Raw genomic sequence first — 20819 nt, 5'->3', positions numbered from 1 at the left:
AGGATTGACAGTAAAATCAACTATCATGAGAATGCAATTGAATTCAGTTATAATTCATTTTTAAAGGACAAAAGTAAATGAGCCCCATTTTGCTTTTAAAATGAGCTAGAAAGTAGGCCCAATTCGGTATGCTGGAAATTTACTTCCATTTTAATATTTTAATAGATAAAATAATGCATACAAATTTGTTATAAAATTTAAAGAATTCTCAGAATATTACTCCTAAACTTTGTATAAAAAGGATGTTATTTTGCTGTTAATCATCTGAGATCATAGAAGTACATTAGAATTCACTGGGGAAAAAAAAAGCATTGTATTATGGCTTTGAAAGAAGTCTTTATGATTAAATTTATGACGTTTCCTAGCATTTCCTATACTGATACTCTGACTCCATTAAAAATTTGTAACATATTTCTGCATACTTAAAACTAAGAATTTAGTCTCACTATTTTTTGAATGAAAATTAGGTTTTTATTATATATGGCATTATTTATTACTAATAAATTATGAATATTCCATTCCTGAATTCTTAGATATATCGGAATTTCCCTCAAGAATATCTAAGTGCCTTAAGATGGGCCCATTCCTTACTTCATTTTCATATTCTCAGAATTCATCTGACATGTATAAAACACACCAAAAAAACTGTATCATTGAACGACTGAGTCTGCAGAGAGAAGAATGGCTGGAGACAAAACACAAGGCAAAAGAAAAATTGGCCCTAGCTAGTTCAGTTTTAGCGAGATTTTTGATTATAGTAAAGGCAAGTACACAATCGGATTGGAAAGCACCACAAAATATCAACAATTAGGTTTGATTAGCAAAACTGTTAGCAGAGCAGTGGAGTTTTACTGCAGTTGCTCAGTTTTCCTCCCCTGCACTGTAACTTCCTTATTCAGGCTTCACTGCATTCACAGTGCAGACGAGGCACTAAATATAAATGGTCAAATTTATGCAATCATAAAGAACACAGATGAAAAGTTTAAGATCCTCTTAGGGATTTTTATCCAATAGTGTATGCTTCTTGTTAGCTAAAAATAGTAGGCATGCTAACTTGAAAATAATTTTCTGATTTGTAGATTTTTTATAAACAGTAAGTAATGAGCCCTCATTTTTCACAACTTGTTTCAGCTTTTCTATATTTGAGGATACCTGGCCTTAAAGCTTTGGTGACCAAATAAATAATATCCCCTCAAATGGGAACTTGAAGGCCTTAATGGGGCCTGTTCAGAAAGACACTGAAGCCCACTGAACAGGTGGCTGGCTAAAAAGGTAAGTTTGTATCTCATTATCTCTTCTGTAAAGGAAATTGGATGACATAACCCCTAAGGCTGCATTTACTGAAAAATTCTAAGATTTCTAATTATTTATAATCTCTCAATGTATCTCACCATCTAGATTTATTACAATTAACACAAAAGATATATGCCTTCCTACGAATAAGAACAGAAAACCAGGGGGGGAAATACCCAAGAACCTCTCATTAAAACAGACGTCAAAAGGACAGTTGGAAATACCTCAGGGAGAGATTCAGTATTTTCATTTTCTTCAAATGGTTTCTAGGTTATCAGATCCATTTCTATAAAATTAAAGCTGAGATACCACCAGAACATAAGCTCTACAAAGGCAGGGACTTTTATTTTCCTGTAAATGAAGACTTACGCGGAAGATAAATAAGAAAACATAAAAGCAGAGCTGCTTGGGTTGAAGCCATATTGAGAGCTTTATTCCTACTCTGTGCCCTGAGGGGACGCCATAGAGCTTCTAGTCCAAGGGTTGTGACAAGCATCCAAGTGTGCTTGTGCGAATCTTCCCAGCCCACTGAGAAGCCAGAGCATTTGAACGTGTTGTCTCTCCTAGACAAGCTTTATCTTCATTTCTACCCCAAAGTACCCTAGAGATGTTAGCTTTCCTTTTTAACTTCTGGTATGATAAGATTAGAAGCCACCGTAGTATGACACAGATAAACGAGCCCCTTAAACTTGAATAACATGTGTGACCTGTGGCCACTGTGATCAAAGAACCTTAGTATGAATCTTAAAGTACATTTGATTGCTAGCTCATCCACATGAATTAGCTTCCCAGCATTTCCCACATTGCTCAATAAGTGACTTGCTCAGCTGAATTGCTTAGTTTGTCTGGGGGTGAGGGGAGACCTTATCTTTCACATTAATAGGGATCATTTGACTTATTGGTGATACTTCTGGTTCTTTATGGTAAGCCATGCCATCTGCATAGGGAAAGGTAGTTATTTTCTATCCTTATGACCAGAAGGCATGCAACTAGTTAATCAAAAAAACCCCCCAAAACTGCTTTAATTTGGGTAGACGTTAAAGAAAGGGGCGCCAAAGTTCTGATATACACTACTTAAGACTAATGTCATGTCAGGAGAAGACCTGCTCTGTCAGGTTAGGTTTTAAGAATTGAGAGGTAACACTATGCTAAATGTTTTATAAACATTATATCATTATATAGAATTCTCTCATAAGTAACAAAGATATACTTTTTTTTACAATTGAAGAAATTGGGAGATCACAGGAGTAAATGATAATATAATTTGTTTTATTCCAGGTAATCTCTAAGTTTCCTCAGGTAAGATACCTCGTTGCTTGAGACATTCCTGTGTCTTATGAACCTATGTTTGGGGAACTGGAGCATTGGTTCTGCCCTTCGTCCCATCAGAATTATCTGAGTTCTGTAAAAGCACAGTGGTTGCATCTGGGCATCTTAGTTTTTTGAAAAGCTCTGCAGATAGATTGGAAACCACGGAGAGTGAAGGACGGCTTGTTTTCAAACCAGGGCAGATTTAACTCTTGAATCCATCTTCAAAGGTGGCAGCTGAAGAGTTAATTAGTAGAAATAATTAGAAAACATTCAGACCTAGATATAACCTAACACAGTTTTAGTAGCAGGCAAAACTCTCCCAGAGACTTTTTCAACGTCAATTATCAGATGACTTTATAGCAGAAATATTTATTGGGTGAAGGCAAGTTCATAGAACTACAGAATGAAACAAACAAACAAAAAACAAAAAAACTGAACTAAGGCAATTAGTTTTCAACCCTGGTGGCATATAAGACTCACCTTGGGACAGTTTTTAAAAAGACCGATGCCCAGGACTTACCACAGATTGAGAGCAAATTTTGGGACCACCGCCTTAGAGAGCTTATATTTGTAGAGCGAATAAAGACCAACTAGTGAACCTGAATGAGGAATTAGAAGAACACCACGTGCAGAAGGGAACGAGCTGCACCGATGAATGGGTCTCATGGCCTGCAGACCAGCATCTGAAGCCTGGCTTTGCATTTTCTAAGATTTAGAAGCTCTGCCAATGCTGGGGCTGCATTTCCCTGTGGCAGCAATCAGGTGGCACTAAGTAGGGCTTGCCTCTGTAGGAGGTATGTGTACTTCCCCATGTGCCAGGCCTACATGTCCCATTTGTTTGCATTACCTGCCTCACTCTGTAAGCAATCAAACTTGAGAGCTCTGGGTTACACAATGCCTACTGCACATTGACTCCAGGTCATTTGGAATGGCTAGCAGTATCCCAGCAGAGCTGTCTTTAATCAAGAATGACTGGGTATAAGAAGAATAATTAGCCTACTCAGCAGAATTTGTAGACATTGCCCGGGTATATGTATTAAAGAGCAGTCCTTTCCCACTGCTGACATTTAGGAATATTCAAGGCCACACAGTTAGTGGAGAAGCCCACACAACCGAGTGCACGCACTCCAACTCCCAGCTCCAGGCATTTAACCTCTGTGTGTGAGGATAGTAGAAACAACCTGACGAGGTTATGAGAATTAGATGATAGACATAGAGCACCTATCAAAATGCCAGGTTTATAGTTAGTGCTCAATCCACGTCAAGCTGCTATGACCTATTTTGTACCTATGACCTTCAACTGTGCATAGGAGCTGGGTATGCCCAGTGCATGTCGGGCAGCAATTTTTAGACTCTTTCAAGAGATTCTAAGCTTGGAGTAAAATTTCCTGTCCTGTTAAAGAGGCCAGGGAATATTTTGTATATTAACCCAAACCAACCAATGACCAAACAAACCAACCTTTGCAGGAAGAACTAAAATGAAAAGGCTCTGGACCTAAAAAGCCCTAACTCATTTGGGGAGAATTTGTCACCTGGCATTCTAATTGTGTTCAGCACATCTTTGTACTAACCACCCCGTGTGGCCTTTGTTTTGTCTCACCCCACTGAATTCCTTCAGAAAACTATTGCTCTTTCTTCTCTAGACTGTCCCCAGTAGGGAGGTTTTCACAACACAGGTAATCAACAAAGCCGTACTGAAAGAATAAACCCAAATATACTCAATCCAGAGAATTTGTGGTAGCTAAGGTTTACTTGCATTTTTACGTGTTAAAATACTTCAAAACCTATGCTTGTCAATCTATCAGTTACAGAAACACTTTTGTTGAATGTTAATATAAATAAAGCCCTACGCATCTGCACTTAGATCGTTCTGCATTCCAATTAGACAAAACAGAATTTGTGTACAATCCAAATTTTAATAATGAAAGCACGATTATTGATTTTTCCAGGAACTGTGCTTTGCTATTTTGCAAGTTAGTATGGACTGAAATCATTTAACACTTTCCCTTCCCAACTATCTGTCACTTATATCTTCATTAGGTCTTTCGATACAGAATTTTTTCAAGTAGTAACAAGGAGATGCTATCCTACTTTGAGAAGTTTTGACCAACCAAGCTGATCTAAACATAATACTATTTAGCAAATTTGTTTATCCATAGTATTCCAATATCTAAAATAAAAATTTGTCTTTCAAAAGACTAAACGATGAGCTCTCATTTGATTTTTTAAATAATCAACCTAAAATGTCTCTAAGCCAATCCAGGCATTCCATAAAGATAATTTTTTAAATGCTCATGATACCTTATTAGTCTAATACCTTATTGGATTTTTTAATGGTTATCAAAGACTAATATTTCTTAGTTATGCATTCATAACTGTGTTATGAATATAGGGCATCCTTGATTGAACAATTACAATGACTCATTTTCTTTAGAATCCATTTAACACTTGAGGGCAATCGAGTATATTGTGTTTGTGTTGCTTGGTTATGTGAAAATTCTGAGGCTCAATTTTTAGCCATAGGCAACCTGTAGATCTTATTTTAAATGAAGGTTTTCAGAAACATGTAACACCAAGTATCTAGATAAAGAAGTAGGTATTTTTTTGTGATATTATCCAACTCCATTTCCTGTATGAGAGAACCTAGAAATCTCTCAGAAAGGCTTTAAGGCTGCTGCAGAGAGAGCTGGGACAAGAACCAGTGCCCTGCCAGACTCTGCCCTCCCAACTACAGTACATAGTCCCCCTTGGGCTTCTTGCACTACTACATGTCTTATTGGGTAGGCCACATCTTCAAGGCCCTGGACACTTCTTCCCGGGCCATTGCTCAGTGTTATTTTTATGCAGCTGGTAACCTTGAGGGATGAAATTTGCCTCAAATAATAAAGCTATCAAGAATGGAGCCAGGTCTGTCATTTCAATGCTTTCAGTTCTACAATGCACAATGCATCACAACCAGTGGCTTTCTCCAGTATGAAAAGGAAAAAAAACTCATTCTTCTCTTTTCTCATAATTCCCTCTGCCAACAATTCCAACAATTTTTTTTTAATTTGAAAAAGTGTGTGTGTGTGTGTGTGTGTGTGTGTGTGTGTGTGATAGACACACACACACTCACAAATGTTGTAGCTAAACCATGTTGTTCAGCTGTGGGAATAAATTCCTGAAAACCAATATTGATGTCGTGGGATACTGAGTAGTTAAATTTTACCAAGTTCTCCAAAATAAGTAAGTAAATAAAGCACTTATTGGCATAAAAACAATACAACCAAGACGACACTAACATCTGAGTAGCGGCTAACATTATTTTTTTAGTGACTAACAATTTATACCTACGTTCTTCATTCACGTTTCATATATTATTTCTAGGGTCTTAATTTCTTGGAAAAATCTAAGCTTCTCACAATTTTGAAAGCATTCCACATTCTTAGTTGGGGTTGCCAAACAGGCTACTTTGAAAGTACAATATGCATTTTCCAGAAGCCCAATTCAAAGCTGCATGCATCCAATATACATTACCAATGAGTGCTTGTGTATTAACCATAGGTTCTAAGACACACCATTTTTCATTTCATGCATTTACTGTCTGAAGTGGGACAATTTAACAAGGAAGCAGCTGCAAGAACAATGAACAAATCTGAGGCCAAGTGACTTTTAGAGTAGTAAAACACACTATGCAACTAGCAATTTTATCAAGAAATTAAGACTCATATATAACAGATGTGCGCTAGGTTGACTATTTTCTGCAACGAAAATACAAAAATTTAACCTTACCATAAAAAAAAAATGCTGTATTAATACAATGGACTATAGGACATATATTTTCCCTGCCCACCCCTTTTCTGGAAATAGGAGCTAATTGGAATTTAAAATAGGCTTATTCTCTTGATGGCATCCCACTTATTTCCTTCCTCTTTTTCTTCATATAAACATCATTGCAAATTTAAAAAACACAATCAAGAAAGCAAGTATATTAGTATATATGCTAACTAGTATATATACTAAGTATGTACTTATTATACTTGCTGCATTATCACAAGGTATCACAAACTTAGTGGCTTAAAATAAGAGAAATTTATTACCTCACAGTTCTGTAGGTCAGAAGCCAGGCACAGCCTAACTGCTTTCGCTGCTTAGGGTCTCAGGAGGCAAAAATCAAAGTGTCAGCCCCACCATTCTTCCCTCAGGGCTGTGGGGAGAACCTGCTTCTAAACTCACTCAGGTTGGTTGTTGAACTCGGTTCCTTGTGATTGTACAATTTAGCTCCTTGTTTCCTTGTTGGCTGCGAGTTGTAGCCTCAGACTCCCCTCCATCTTCAAAATGAGCAGGGAAGAGCTTTCCTCGCGTGGAATCCCTGACACTGAATTTCTTTCACCAGAAGAGCCCAGTCCCTTTTAGAGCTGACTTGATTAGCTCGAGACCACACAGGCAATCTCATTTTAAGGCGAACTGATTTGAGACTTCAATCACCTGAGCAAAACTCGCTACAGCTGTACTGAGATTAGTTTTGCCTGCCTCACTGGGAAAAGCTGTGAGCACACCTGAGTGGGAACCTTGGGGGCCATTTCAGTTGTTTCCTACAGCAGGCACATCGGGATTATAATCTCTCCAACAGGAATTAACAGATTATTTTACTTGACCGTTTCAGATCTTAATCTTTTAAAAATAAACTTTTTTGATATCTGCTGTTCAGGCTTAAAAGCAACATGGAAGAATTCTAAAAGCCAATTGCAATTATTTAAAAAATCTGTTTCAATCATATCTAAGTAATTGATATATCTCATTATGGTAGCCTAGTGATTTTTAAATTCTTTTTAATCAAGGGTTAAACAGTGACAATAATGCTCCATGAAGGGTTAGTGAGGCATTAGTGATGTGGAGATATTGATATGCTGTTATGTGACTATGATAATTTTCATATAATCAGTCATTTCCCCCGACTAGAAAACCATTTGGAAAGAAAGATTGAAGATTGTGGCACAGGGAAAGCTATCAGCACTGGGAGTATCCCATTGGCTTCGCTAATGTAAAACCGTGTACTGTCTTACAGATTGTGAAATGTATCCTTCCTATTCTTCCCTTTTTTCTTCTGCTGATCTTTAGCATTATCAACTAACATAAGGAAGTACAGGCTGATGTGTTAAGTAACCTGGTTCTCATCCCATAGTGCCTTTAATTGCCTGTGCATTTTTAGAAATGCATTTACCTCTGGGCCTCACTAGCCGCCTTTATAAAATAAAACCATCTTAGAATTTTACACCTGAAATGGACCTTCAAGATCATGATTTTCAAAGTTCCCCCTAGCTCTAAAGTCATATTTACCCAAATATCAACTTTTTAAAAGAACAAATATCCCACCTAGTGAGAAATGTGATATTTGAATGGATACAACAGGGCATTTGGGTTCCCGGTTGGAATAAATTATTGCTTTTATGACTTTTAATTCTAGATTGTTTCTGCAGATGTTTTAGCATTTCATTAAATGAAGCATCTTGATCCTGCTCCGAATCCCCTTGAGATTCAATAGCTTATGTTCTCATGTTCTCTACATCAGTTAAATTGTATCCTATAGAATTATACATACGCAAATTCAAAGCCTAATATATTGAAATCAATTCAATTTTCCTATAATAAGGTCTTGTCACCCTCCTTTGCATAATGTGCAAAAAAGAAGTGAGAAGGCAGAAATCACAATTATGTGAGTCTGAACTTTAATGTTGAACTGACATTCCTGAACCTTTGACATAATTTAATTCAACTCACATTTACGGAGAAGTTATGATATACCAAATTTTGCACCAAGAGCCTAAGTTTCCTAGGGGCATCTTTTTTATCAACGCATAGCACAATGTTAGCAGGTCCTCAAAATACGTTTCCAGAATAAGTATAAAAAAATGCACTGGTCCTGCTTTCAAAGAGTTTATAATCTAGTGGGGAAGATAGATGTTCACCCACTGACCCATTTGACTTCCAACCTACAGAGCTGTAAGATAATAAATGTGTGTTGTTTTAAGCCACTAAGTTTGTGTTGACTTGTTATGGTAGCCATAGGAAACTAATTCAGGGTCACAGGCTTGGTTTCAGCTCTGAAAAGGCTTCACTGTGGTGGCATTTCAAGAGAAATGAAGGGCCTGGGGCAGTGAAGGAAAACAGGTGTTGTTCGTTAAACCCTTGCTACTCAAAGTCCTTTGTGCAGCACTGGTGAAAACTGGCCTTTTGTTTCCCACAAACAGACCTACTTAACCACAGTCAGCATTTTAACCAGATCCCTCGGTGATTTGCATTCATATTAAGGTTTGAGAAGCACTAAATTAAATATATTAAAAACTACTTTAAAGTGTGGAGAAATCTTTGATTCTTCTTTCTAACACATAAGTTTCCTGGAAAAAAATATTAAACATACCAACAAGAATGCTAGGTTGCTGTCTGTTACCACTGACAAAAGCAACATTTCTATGGCTCTTAAATCATGAAGATGGTCCTTCAGTGAAATCCATTTATTCCTGCCAGCAAAGGATTTTCCTTCTTTGAAAATTCTCATGAGCTGAAAGATTATAAATGTCAAAAATTTTATACCTTTAAATAAATATTAGAATATCTGGAACAGTACTCATAGAGCCAAGTGTGGGGGACAAAATAATTTCATTCACATAAAACATTTTCTTTAGTTACTTTAATATAAAAGACAGCAATGTTCTATATTTCGTATATTTAAAAAAGTTTTAAACTCTCTAATAAGTATTTAATGAAAATAAATTTATTGAAAGGTAGCAATGACTACAAAATTAATACTACCAAATCATTATAATTGGAAGGGAGGTGGAGAAAATATTAAACAAAAATATGAATGTTTTAAAACTGCATTTTATCCAGGCTTTATCGTTTTGTATAATCTTGTTCATATTAGAAGACGTTTTCAACATGGTTGTAAAGATGGTTGTAAAGATATTCAGCTAAAGTGATGATACTTCAAAGATTTTAAAACAGTCCTCCAATATGGCATCGCAAATCATCCTATCTGTTTACAAAATTAAAACAAGCAATGACCCAATGAGTCTCTAGGAAAAGATTCAGTTGAAAAAGAGAACACTAACAGAGAATTAGTGATTAAGAAAATTAGCATAATCAAGAAAGATATGTAATTATTCCACATAATTTTATCTGGTTAGATCAATGCAACTCATTCTATAAGCTGACTGCATTATGAGGAAAACGGGTAATACGAATCAGAGTCCTGTTTTTAAAGTCTCATATAATAATCCTATTTCAATCAACCTGTATGTAAAGTAAAAACACTGAATCCACATTAACACAACATACATATACAAAAGTCAAACTATTATTAACACATCTTTTTCTTTACAGTGCACAATGAAGAAAACTTCACAAGAATGTGCACTTTTGAAAGTTATGATCAATGTGTACAGTACACACAAAACAGGCACCTCCATTATAATTTTTTTAAATAAATAAAAGCACATTAAGAAACAAAGAAGGTAAGCAGCACCTGAAGCTTTTGACATTTGTAACTAAATGCTGGTACCCAAATGGTCTAACTGGTTAAGTTTTACTAAGAGGCGCAAAAAAAGAGCCAATTTTTGACTTGACATTTTAATTCTGGTACAGACAAGAGTGTGTCTGGGCTTACAGTCCTGTCACCTGATGGTGAGTAGCATACCAGTCGTTCAAACGTCCTATACTTTAGAAAGCAGACCTGACTCTGGAGCACTCGCTTTAATTAGATTTTGAATTTCCTTGAATTTTGGGTGGTCTTTGTCAGCAACCAGCTGTAAGAGAACAGCCTCACTCGTAGTCACTATGATCCCAGTTCGAGCAAGACGCTATAAAACAAAACAAAAACAAAAAAGATAAACACAAATTAAAAAGTAAGCATGAGAATGAGCACCATATTAAAACAGCAAAAAGCATGAGAATGAGCACCATATTAAAACACCATATTAAAACAGCAAAAAAGGGACACAGTAGTCTACCCTATTAAAACCATGGTCCTTAGCTATACTAACAAATTCAGTGATGGAGGTATATTTTCAAACTAGCCACACCATAAACCCATTATGATTACTCTCAATATTAGTAATATGGACTAGGAACAAGTAAAAGAAAATAGGTAGCCAATATTATGACTTATATGTGCCAGGGACAGAAGGGAAATCAAGGCTAATGATTATAAAACAATGATTCTAATTTCTTTTTCTCTGTCTAAACATATGACACATGACATTGTGTGTTCTTTCACTGACAAAGAAGTGATTGGTGGTAGAAGAGCCTCATGTTGGGTTTAGGAATGTGCCCCTAGAACATTCTTAAACAGAACCACCACTGCCATAATCACAAACTTTTTAGAATCACTAAACCAGAGTATAAAATTTAAAGTTGTATAAAGTTTCACTGACAGGTCAAAGTATGTCCTTGCCAAATTGCTCCAGGAGAAATCATATAAAGATCTAAGGACAGAAATCTCAAGGAGAGGGCGGAGGGAGAGAGTGGAGGAGGGAGGAAGACAAAGAAGAGAAAGTGGAGGAAAAGGGGGAGGGGGCAGGAAGGGGAGAGAAAAGGGAAGGAGGTGAGAAGGGAATTCTAGAATAGAGAATCACTCTCTAGATCTGTTATCTGAAACCCTAGGCAAAACAACAACAACAACAACAACAACAACAACAACAACAACAAACAGGCCGACTGTTAGCCCAAGAAACATCCACTATAAGAACCATGGAAGATGAGGTGGTTAGAAAAATTCCCGGACAAGTCAGAGGAAAAGACCAAGATCAGTCTCTCATCATAAAGGAGTCTCCTGAACAGCCAGGAGATCCCTGTGGAATAAAAGTAAATCCTCCTTCAGACGGTTGTAGACCCACAGGCCCGACCTTCTCACTAGGAGACCTTCTATCCCCAAGGACACAGAAGGGAGTATAAGCCACAGCCTACTTATCAGAAAGCAAGCCTTGACTTCAACCGGTACAGAAGAGTATGCAAAGCAGCTGACCAGAACTCTCAAGATATGAACAAACAGCAGGGGAAAACGTAGGAAAGAAGAAAAATGCAAGGCTGCTTGTGCCCCTCATGTTGGGACAAATACCAGAAGGTGAGTGAGTCATCTCTCAGTTTTTTAAAGACTTCTGGAAATGAATTTCCTCTTCCTTGCCTTTCAGTAAGCTCCCCATTATCATATCAACACCCTCAGAAATCTCAAAGGACTGTGTACTTGCTTCAGACAGAGAGCAGGGAATAATTTTAAGACCAGTTGCAGCTCCGATGTGTGAACGTCCAGTCATTCAAACCCAGCTCTCACCCTCACTGGCTGGCTATCCTGCCCTGCCTTCCTTACTGCTCACTGTTGAATCAACAGACTTTTAATATTTGGCCTGAATCTGAATCATACTTTCAATGTCAGTGAAAGTGCTTTATATACTCCAAATGCCAACCTAAGTCAGTTGCCACTAATCTTTCTAGTTCCTTAGTGAGGAAGGAAAGACAGAAAGCTGTTCCCTGGTCTGAAGAAGAAATCTGATGATCCAGAAAGAAGCCAGCTTTCCCAAGAGCTCTGCTGACCCAAGCATGGTCCACTCTAGGCCAAGTCCTCAGTGACACTGAGAGTCAGGTCACGGTGGTGGGGTAGGCTGGGACACTTCAGGCACAGAAATACATTTTAGTAAGCTGAGACCGACACAGTATTACTTAGCTTCAAGATGAGAAATGGCCAATACTGACTAGAAATAAAAAATAATCAAGCCAAGAACCTGTGTTATGGGAAGGCGTGGCTCACCAAAAGCAAAGTTTTTAGATCAGGCTTACAAATCTTCCCACGGTGCCTGCTCAGCCCCAACTCAAACGGGTGCCTGAGCACGGTGAGAACAGCAGCTTTTCCAGACACTGGCTGGTTCCTCCCCATCACCCTGAGCTAGGAGGATGCCGACAATCCTGGTCCCATGCTCACTTTCCTTCCTGACTTTAAAAGGGGCAATTAAAACTCCGGCTGTTTAACACAGTACATGACTAACAGGTTTCCAAAATTCTTCCCTTGCACTTGCAACACCAGCCCAAGGAGGCCAAAGGAAAGATTACTTTGACCCACGAACAGAAAAATGCAAGACCACATTCTTTCTTCCTTAGCCCTTCGCAGGACTAGTCCCTTCTGGGTCTTGGAAGCTAATGTATGTTTACATATTTCTCATAAAACTAACCTCATGAAGACAACAACAAATAACAACAGCAAGAGCTAACACTTGAATGCTTACCATCTTGGGCACTGTACTAAGTGCTATCAATACATTACCTCATTCAGTCCTCACAAAAATCCTCCCACGTAGTGGCTATTATTATTTCTATTTCACCAATAAGTAATCTGAGGCACAGATATTAGATAACTTGTCCAAGGGCACAGATTTACAAAATGCCAGAACCGGCATTCAAATCCATATTATTCCTCCACTGTTTGGACTCTGATTCACTGAAATTACAGACTACCTCTCAAAGAACAAGGTTCCGATAGTAAACAGCTATGTTTTTATTCTGATTCTTATGAGAAGACAGAATTACCAACAATCAAAATCTTCTGTGATAAATGCCATAATAAAGACATGTCTAAAAAATGTATGACTGTAGAACAAAAGTCCTTGAAATGTCTTTACAAGCAAAGAGGATTTTTGGGTTTTTTTGTATGTTTTTAGTTTTCACTTCCTTAAAAACACTCCAAGTTTGGGATTTCAGCATTACCAGAAAGATAAATTATCCACAGAGGAAAAGAACTGCTTGCTGAGTTGATAAGGCTCTGATAGTGGAAGTGTTTAAGCTCAGATTACTAAGGCAATTTGAAAAGTAGAAGTTGATTAACTCATGGCTGTAAAAACAGCTTAAAGATCTTTGCTGAGATGGGAAAAAGCAATACCTGGTACCTAACTACCAGAGAACCCAAGAGGCCAAATGGGCTTAAAAATAGTTAAACGGAATGAATAAAGCTATTTCTACCTGTAATCCCAAACAAGGACTCACTGCTTCAGGAATAAAATAAAGAAGGGATGGCCAGTTGGGGCCTTAAACCAACTGCTGCTGCCATCTACCCACCTGCTTCTGCGTCAGCCCTCCCCGCTGGCTTTACTCTTCTTTCCCTTCTCTTTCTCATTTGCCCCACTTCACCATCCTAGGGAACACTTTAGGCTAAAAAGATGTCTTAGAAATCCTACAGAGAAAGTGGTTCATAGGCCAGTTGGTGCATGGAACACACTGGAGGGTCTAAAAAAAAAAATTCGGTATTTCCGATTCTCAATAAAAATAACCAGTTAAAGAACTCGCCAACTCAATCCACATGTATATCACTCTAAAATTATTACAGAATTAGAATTAAACGTTAAGGGGGGAGGGGAGAGACACAGAGAGAACAAACCCCGATATGGAGTGAACGTTTCAAAGGATTATGTGGTAGTGTGCTTTTTGAGTCTTGAAATAGGACGTGCTTAAGTAAGGCCACTGCTATGCAACATTGACAAAAAATCATTGACTCTCTGACTCTATGGTACATCTGGGCACTCCAGTGCAGAGAGCCATGAAACACTGTATGAGAATGGTGTCTACAGGCTGTGACACACCTCCTATTCTCAGAAATTCAGGTCTGGGGAAACCTAATGAGGTTGAACCAGGCCTACCACACTCTAGGTCTGGTGAGATCTTGGCTGAGTTAAACCTAAGTGAACTGTTTTAATATGCAAATCTCTAAATGGTTCAGATTAAGCTTACTGGAATATCTCTTAGTTCATGCATAAAACTACAGAAAACTTATGACGTAATATATAAGGAGCTTTTGGCGTTACTAGTAATCTAGATCGAAGGAGACAGAAGATATAAAACAGGAATGGTGGTGAGGCCTCAAAGGTCAGCCAAAACAAGCCCAGACTCTGGAAATCAGTGAATCTGATACTGTTTGCCCAAGCTCAAATTTAAGAAGTAAATCTTTCATTGCTGTAAAATATTTGATGCTCTTCAAATTTATTTGGAAAATCTGATAAATGATTTATTTTAAAGCAGGACAATTACCTCAAGAGCAAACATCCTGTCCATCATGCTTCTTGATGAGGTGGCATCAGCAACAATATGAACCTCAATACCTCGGCCAACTAGTTCCAGAGCTGTTTGTTGGATGCAAACATGAGTCTAGTAGGAAAGTAAAAAAATCACATGTAATAACGCAGTAAACTAAAAGAATTTTACAAATGTGGAACCACATGATAAAGCAGAGAGAGCACTATAGGTCTAATGACCTTGTCCTACATGCAGTTTTGCCTCTAATTCACTATGTGATCTTGGGCATAAAAAGCATCTCTGGCTTTGGTTTCCTCTTTGTAAAGTGAGGAATTGGGTTACATCAACATTCCGTACACTGGGAACCTTGACCATATTCCTAGAGCTCTGTGAGAACTTTCTAAAAGATTTTCCTCTTTGTCACCTGGATGACCTTTATACAGCTGACTACTACCACTCAGTTTTGACGTCACTTGCAGTGGGGGTTATTTCTGAATGAGTCTGCAGTACTGCAGGTTGAGAACGTAGTGAGAAAACTGAGTTGTTATAATACCCAGTATACATCACCAGGAAGTGTATTATGCAGGTTCCATCTTTATAAGTGTTAACTGGTAACAAATCATTAGCTGAAAAAAAAAGTAAAAACACGCTTCAACAACAACTGGATTATACGACCATGGCAAAGATTTCTATGCCATGATGCCACCATTATCTTTACATGACAAGAGGGCTTTGGAGAATTATCAACTGACACCTCATTAAAATTAGCACTGGAGGACTGCTCAAAGATGATTTTCTTTAGGCATGAGGTCCAATAATAGTAAACAAGCAAAAAAGAAGTACAGAAGTCAGCATTTGGCATGACATGTTTATACATACAGGCTTCCTCTAAACTGTCACTGAAGTCAAAATACAGATATTTAACATACATCTAAACCTGAGACTGTATCTTTCTACTATTAAAGCCTACTACTATAAAACCTACTATTGAAACATTGTAAGTATATAAATTAATATTATTATTTGGATTTCATTGTTTTTATTTTATTTCATAATTTTTAAATTTCAGTTCAATAGTTGTTTACAAGCCATAAACAAATACTTATATTCTGTTTGTACATGTCCAAAAAAAACAATTCAAACAAAAAATCATTTAAATCAGTATTAGGAATCCATGAGCATTTTTTTCCTTTAAAAAGATATGTATATGATTCAAATGTGAAGGACAACTACATGACTTCTAAGGTTTTTCTAGAGCAAAAATATGACCAAGGTGAAATCCTACAACACATAAATAAAAATAATGCCTTTGGTGAAAATGTGTTCCAGAAGTAGTGGTTAAAAGTACAGGGCCAAGAATTCACCAACCTAGATTTAAAACTAGCTCCATCCCTCAACTATCTGTATGACCTTGGGTAAATTATACAGCTTCTGTTTTAGGTTCCTCATTTATAATACGGGAAGACCAAGAAAACAGCTCAGAGGGTTGCTATGAGTTTCGTGAATTAGTATATACAAAGTGTTTCAATTAGTGCAATGTAAACAGTCAACGCTTAATAAATGGTGGCTATTTTTCATCACGATTACCACCTACACGGTACCCTATATACAAAAATGCACTCTGGAATCAAGTTTTCTACAAATGATATTATGCCTAAAACGTAACAAAAGGTACTTACTTCTACTCCAAATAACACAACGCTCCTGACTCCAGGAATCTCTGCTAATGCTGCTTCTACTTCCGGTAACACCATTGAAAATTTGGTCTTCGGAAGTACCAGTTTTACACCTGTTAAATCGATTTCTTGAACAGTGCTTCCGAGACCTTTAGGGTACTGTTCTGTTACAATAACCGGAATTCCTAAAATCCGGGCCCCTTGTAACTGAAAAACAAAATAAAAACCACAAAGACCATTAACAATACACATATGTGTGTACACATAAATGTCTATCATGCTTCAGTAAATTAGAAAAAATTAACAAGCATACCAATCTCTGTCCCACGCTAATAATATCCCCAAAATACTTGATGGCTGGTCTGAACCTTTCCTGCATATCACAGCAGAAAAACACAGTGCTTAAAGGTGTAAGATTTCCCAAGGTAGTGAGCTGAGGAAAAAAGAAAAAAGAATGATTTAGCATTCATTATACAATGACATTTATTTTCAGTGGAGGTCACTAAAAGAAGAAAAATGTTCCTACCGTTTTACTTTGTAAGTCAATTTCTACAACTATTCTCCAAAAGAAATGATCTGAATTACAGAAAAAAGTTATCCAAGAAGATGGTCATTAAATTGCTTTAAATAGTGAAAATTAGCAATAAACACAGGACCAACAATATAGATATGATTTTACAAATTTTAATACATTAACATGACAAAACATCTTTAGCCACTATATGTATATGTTTTCAAAGAATCCATGCCATCTAAAAAGAAATGCTCATAATCTAATGTTAATTTTAAAAATGGAGCACAGTTTAACAGTACTTCAATAATGTAAAAATATGAATAAAAAGTAGAAGCTAATATATGAAAATAATAACAAATGGTTATATAGTTAAGGGTGTTGGTAACATTTTTTTCTTTATACTTTTCCTATATTTTTTCACATGCTATTTAAAAACATTTTCCAAATGCTATTTAAAAAAATATGTATTACTTTTATAATCAGAAAAAATGTTACAACAGTAAAAAACTTAAATATGATGGTGGCATTGCTTACATGTATAGAGTAAAAATTAAAATAACCTGTAGTGAGACCACGGAACATAAAACTAAAAAGGCAGATGGAAACAAATCTAGAATTACTGCTATCGCTAAGACAGAAACATTAAGATGCTATTCTTAAGACTAACTTCGTAGAGTTCACAAAAATGCAACGAAATGATGCCAAGCACATCACCACTGTTAAACAAACAGACATAAATTTGACATTTGCATTTTTAAACATGCTTATCACAACCAAGAAAGTCAATGAATTAAGATGAAAACTGGGTATCTGATTACCAAGCATTACGTTATTTGCTGTTGTTGGTCTACTCTTAACAACTTGGGCCCCGTATGGATCTACCAAAGAGTGAAAATCACTGCTGAATATAAGAATTTAATCTCACTGGAATCTTAAAAAGTCCATGGTGCTTTTCCTTCTACCCTCTCAACACCTGAAAACCAGCAAGCATGCAAAATAAAACTCCTGGGCAGTTGCATCAGTGTGCTGGAAGGCCATGCATTAACACATACTTACAGCTTATATTTGCTTAGATCTCCAGCTCTCCGATCTTATCTTAGACATACTGACTAACTCTGTATACTTCCTGACGAGTTTGGTTATCTGGATTCTAAATTCACAAAAAGTTATAAACAGCAAATGAGAAAAAAAACTGCTGGAGACAGACAAACTGATAGCAGCGAGAAATGACAGCTGACAAGATTCAAAGTACAATAAAAGCAGATCAAAACTCGCCTCGTTCTACAATCTAGACCTCTAGTGAGGGAGTAACAAGTTGTACATAACTTATAAATTAAGACAACACCATTTTAAGCACACTCATGAAGAAAATGTTAAATTATATAACATTTCAGAACTACAATATAAAATGGTTAAAATATCCAAAATATTTTGGATATTTGAAGGAATAAAACCTTACCTACCCAGAAATCCTAAACATTCAGAGTTGTGGACTGCTGGACCTCCTGTTACCTGGTGTTGCTCTGTACCTCATCTCAGCAGTGAGGTGTCCTTTTCTCGGCAGGGGATTACATCAGATACATGTCGTATTAGCTACCACCCTGCAAAACCTTTCTAGTCTAGGAACTCATCATCTATAAACCTTTAGTAAACAAAGAAAGAAACCAGAGATAGGGTAGAAAGGCACGTTTTTATACAGAGATGACTGGTTATAATTTAGTGGATCGAAAATGCCTAGATATTCTCCTCTCAAGGAGTTGGAGTTTAACTCCCAACATTCCCTTGAAGAGGCCTGCACTTTGTAATTTGCTTCCTCAGAGTACAGAGGGAGGAGAGTAACTTTACAGTGGAAAAACATGGCAAACACTGCCTCAGCCAGATTAAGGTAATCAGCGATGTCATGCTGATAATATGCAGCCTTAGTATAAAGTAATGAGAATGACCATGATCTTCCTCTCAAAATCCCAGAACTCCAGTCTACACATGAGAAAAAAATCAGATAAACCAAAATTGAGGTACATCCTACCAAAGTATCTGACCAGTACTTCTCAAAACTGTCATGATCATCAAAAACAATGAAAGTCCGAGAAACTGTCATAGCCCAGAGGAGCCTAAGGAGACATGAGAACTGAATGTAATTAGTACTCTGGATTAGATCCTGGAACAGAAAAAGATAATTAGGGAAAAGCTTGTTAAAATTTGAATAAAGTGTGGAGCTCAGTTAACAGTAATGTACTAATCTTCGTTCTGTAGTTCTAACAAATATGTCACAGTAATGTAAGATGTTAATTAGAGGGGAAGCTAGATACAGGTAGAGAGAAACTTTTTGCGCTATTTTTGCTGTAAACACTATTCTAAAATAAAAAAGTTTATTAAAAAAAATGGTCTCCCTATGCTGTGGTAGTTTGGGGAAAAAGATGCTAGTGTATGAATAACTTCCATACTTACAAGCCAAAAGAGGCTTTGAGGCTACAAAAAACAAAACAAAACAAAAAAAACCACCTCCCCTCCACCCAAAAAAAAAAAAACACTCTGAAAAACTCTAACTTCATGTCTAACCAACACTGCCACCCCCCCCTCCGAATCTAAATGAATTCCAAAAGCTGCTGTTAAATAACACAACTGACTCTATAATTCTTACTTTCATTCACGAATTTTTCTTAAAACGAAACCTTATGGATAACTAAAAATGCTACTCACAGTCAAACATTTACATGTTGCAACTGCAAGATGGCAAATTAAAAGTGGACTTGACCAAGTGCCATTACAAGTGTAGTAATTACAGATCAATGGGTATTCAAGAAGCACGAATAAGTCACATTGAAAACTATGTGTGTATACATACACGCCTTCATATAGCTATGTATCTATACATATCCCTACAAATATACATACATAATACATTTCAACATATATCTTTAAATATGAAAAGTTGATCGCAGTTATTGGCTTCCTCAAGCAAAAGTTTAAGGGATCAATTTCTAGTACAAAATTTTTGTTCATTTGAAGAATTGTCATAGCTAGGATTCGACCTTAGATTCCATATTCAAAAGACTTTCATCCCGAAGTCCCATTATTACCAATATCATGACAGTATTTACCCTCCTTCGCTACCACAGAGGCTCTGGCCACTTTCTAACAATGGCTGGTACACCTGCAAGGAATCAGCCCCTCTCTTGCTCAGTCCCACTGGTTACTCAGAACATACAAGGACAGAACATACAAGGTGGCTGGCCTTGCTTAGTGATACACTGGCACCTGTTCTGTTCTCGCCATAAGATTAATATGTGATGAATGTTATATGTTGAATTGTGTCTCCCAAATTTCCTATGTTGAATCCTTAACCCCCAGTACCTCAGAAAGTGACTTTACTTGGAAACAGAATCGCTGAAAGTATAATTAGTTAAGATGAGGTTATACTGGGGTAGGGTGGGTGCCTAGTCCAACATGACTGGCATCCTTACAGGAGGGAATTTGGACAGAGAGGACTTGTGAACATGAAGACAGAGATCAGTATGATGTATCTATGAGCCAAGCAATGCCAGAGATTGCCAGCAAATCACCAAAAGCCAGGAGGGAGACATGGCCAGATTCTCCTTAACAGCCTTCCAAAGGAACCAACCCTGATCTCTAGCCTACAGAACTCCAAGAAAATAAATTTCTGTTGTATAAGCCACTAAATTTGTGGTCCTTTGTGACAGCAGGCTCCTAGTGAACTACTTAGTGAGTACAGTGTTTATCTTTAGAACTAAAGTTTGGAACTGTAAATGTGATTTTTTCAAAGTTCTGGTAGTCTATTATAGTCACAAAATAGGTGTGATCTGCTTGGGAGAGAGTCCAGAAGAGGACACAGGGTAATTATTTCACTCAGAAGGGTTTACAAGGAAATTTGATTACCAAAGCTATAGTTAAGACCTTGCTCCAATACTGACTCACTTAAAATAGAGATCTGTGTGAAATGACTCCCCTGGGTTACAAGGCTCCCTACACAGCGT

General features: G+C 37.1%; 2 protein-coding genes across 2 annotated transcripts in view; both read right to left on the bottom strand.

Moving 5' to 3' along the window:
• Nucleotides 1-9259: 9259 nt before the first annotated feature.
• On the bottom strand, nt 9260-16791 carry LOC105290912 (isochorismatase domain-containing protein 1). The gene is made up of 4 exons (XM_023529604.1): nt 16624-16791; nt 16314-16517; nt 14650-14766; nt 9260-10442 (listed from the first exon to the last, which is right to left on the bottom strand). The coding sequence occupies exons 1-4, from the start codon at nt 16774-16776 to the stop codon at nt 10296-10298; spliced, it is 621 nt and encodes a 206-aa protein (XP_023385372.1). The 5' UTR covers nt 16777-16791; the 3' UTR covers nt 9260-10295.
• Nucleotides 16792-17920: 1129 nt separating this feature from the next.
• SLC27A6 (solute carrier family 27 member 6) overlaps nt 17921-20819 on the bottom strand; it is a 94474-nt gene continuing 91575 nt past the window's right edge. The window contains 2 exon segments of the mRNA XM_023529609.1: nt 17921-17974; nt 18851-18982. Coding sequence (XP_023385377.1) covers nt 17921-17974; nt 18851-18982 — 186 coding nt within the window.

Source organism: Pteropus vampyrus, unplaced genomic scaffold, assembly GCF_000151845.1.
Source record: "Pteropus vampyrus isolate Shadow unplaced genomic scaffold, Pvam_2.0 Scaffold39, whole genome shotgun sequence".
Lineage (NCBI taxonomy): Eukaryota > Metazoa > Chordata > Mammalia > Chiroptera > Pteropodidae > Pteropus > Pteropus vampyrus.
The sequence above is the reverse complement of the archived record's forward strand: the minus strand, read 5'-3'. Positions and strand labels throughout refer to the sequence as shown.

Bases quoted from the DNA above. Each gene is read 5' to 3' on its own strand.
- LOC105290912 (XM_023529604.1), bottom strand. From the start codon at position 16,776: ATGCTAAATCATTCTTTTTTCTTTTTTCCTCAGCTCACTACCTTGGGA. The intron at 14,767-16,313 runs GTAAGTACCTTT...CTTTCCTACTAG, and splicing joins TTGTGTTATTTGGAGTAGAA to ACTCATGTTTGCATCCAACA. The intron at 10,443-14,649 runs GTAATTGTCCTG...TTTGTTTTATAG, and splicing joins ACAGGATGTTTGCTCTTGAG to CGTCTTGCTCGAACTGGGAT.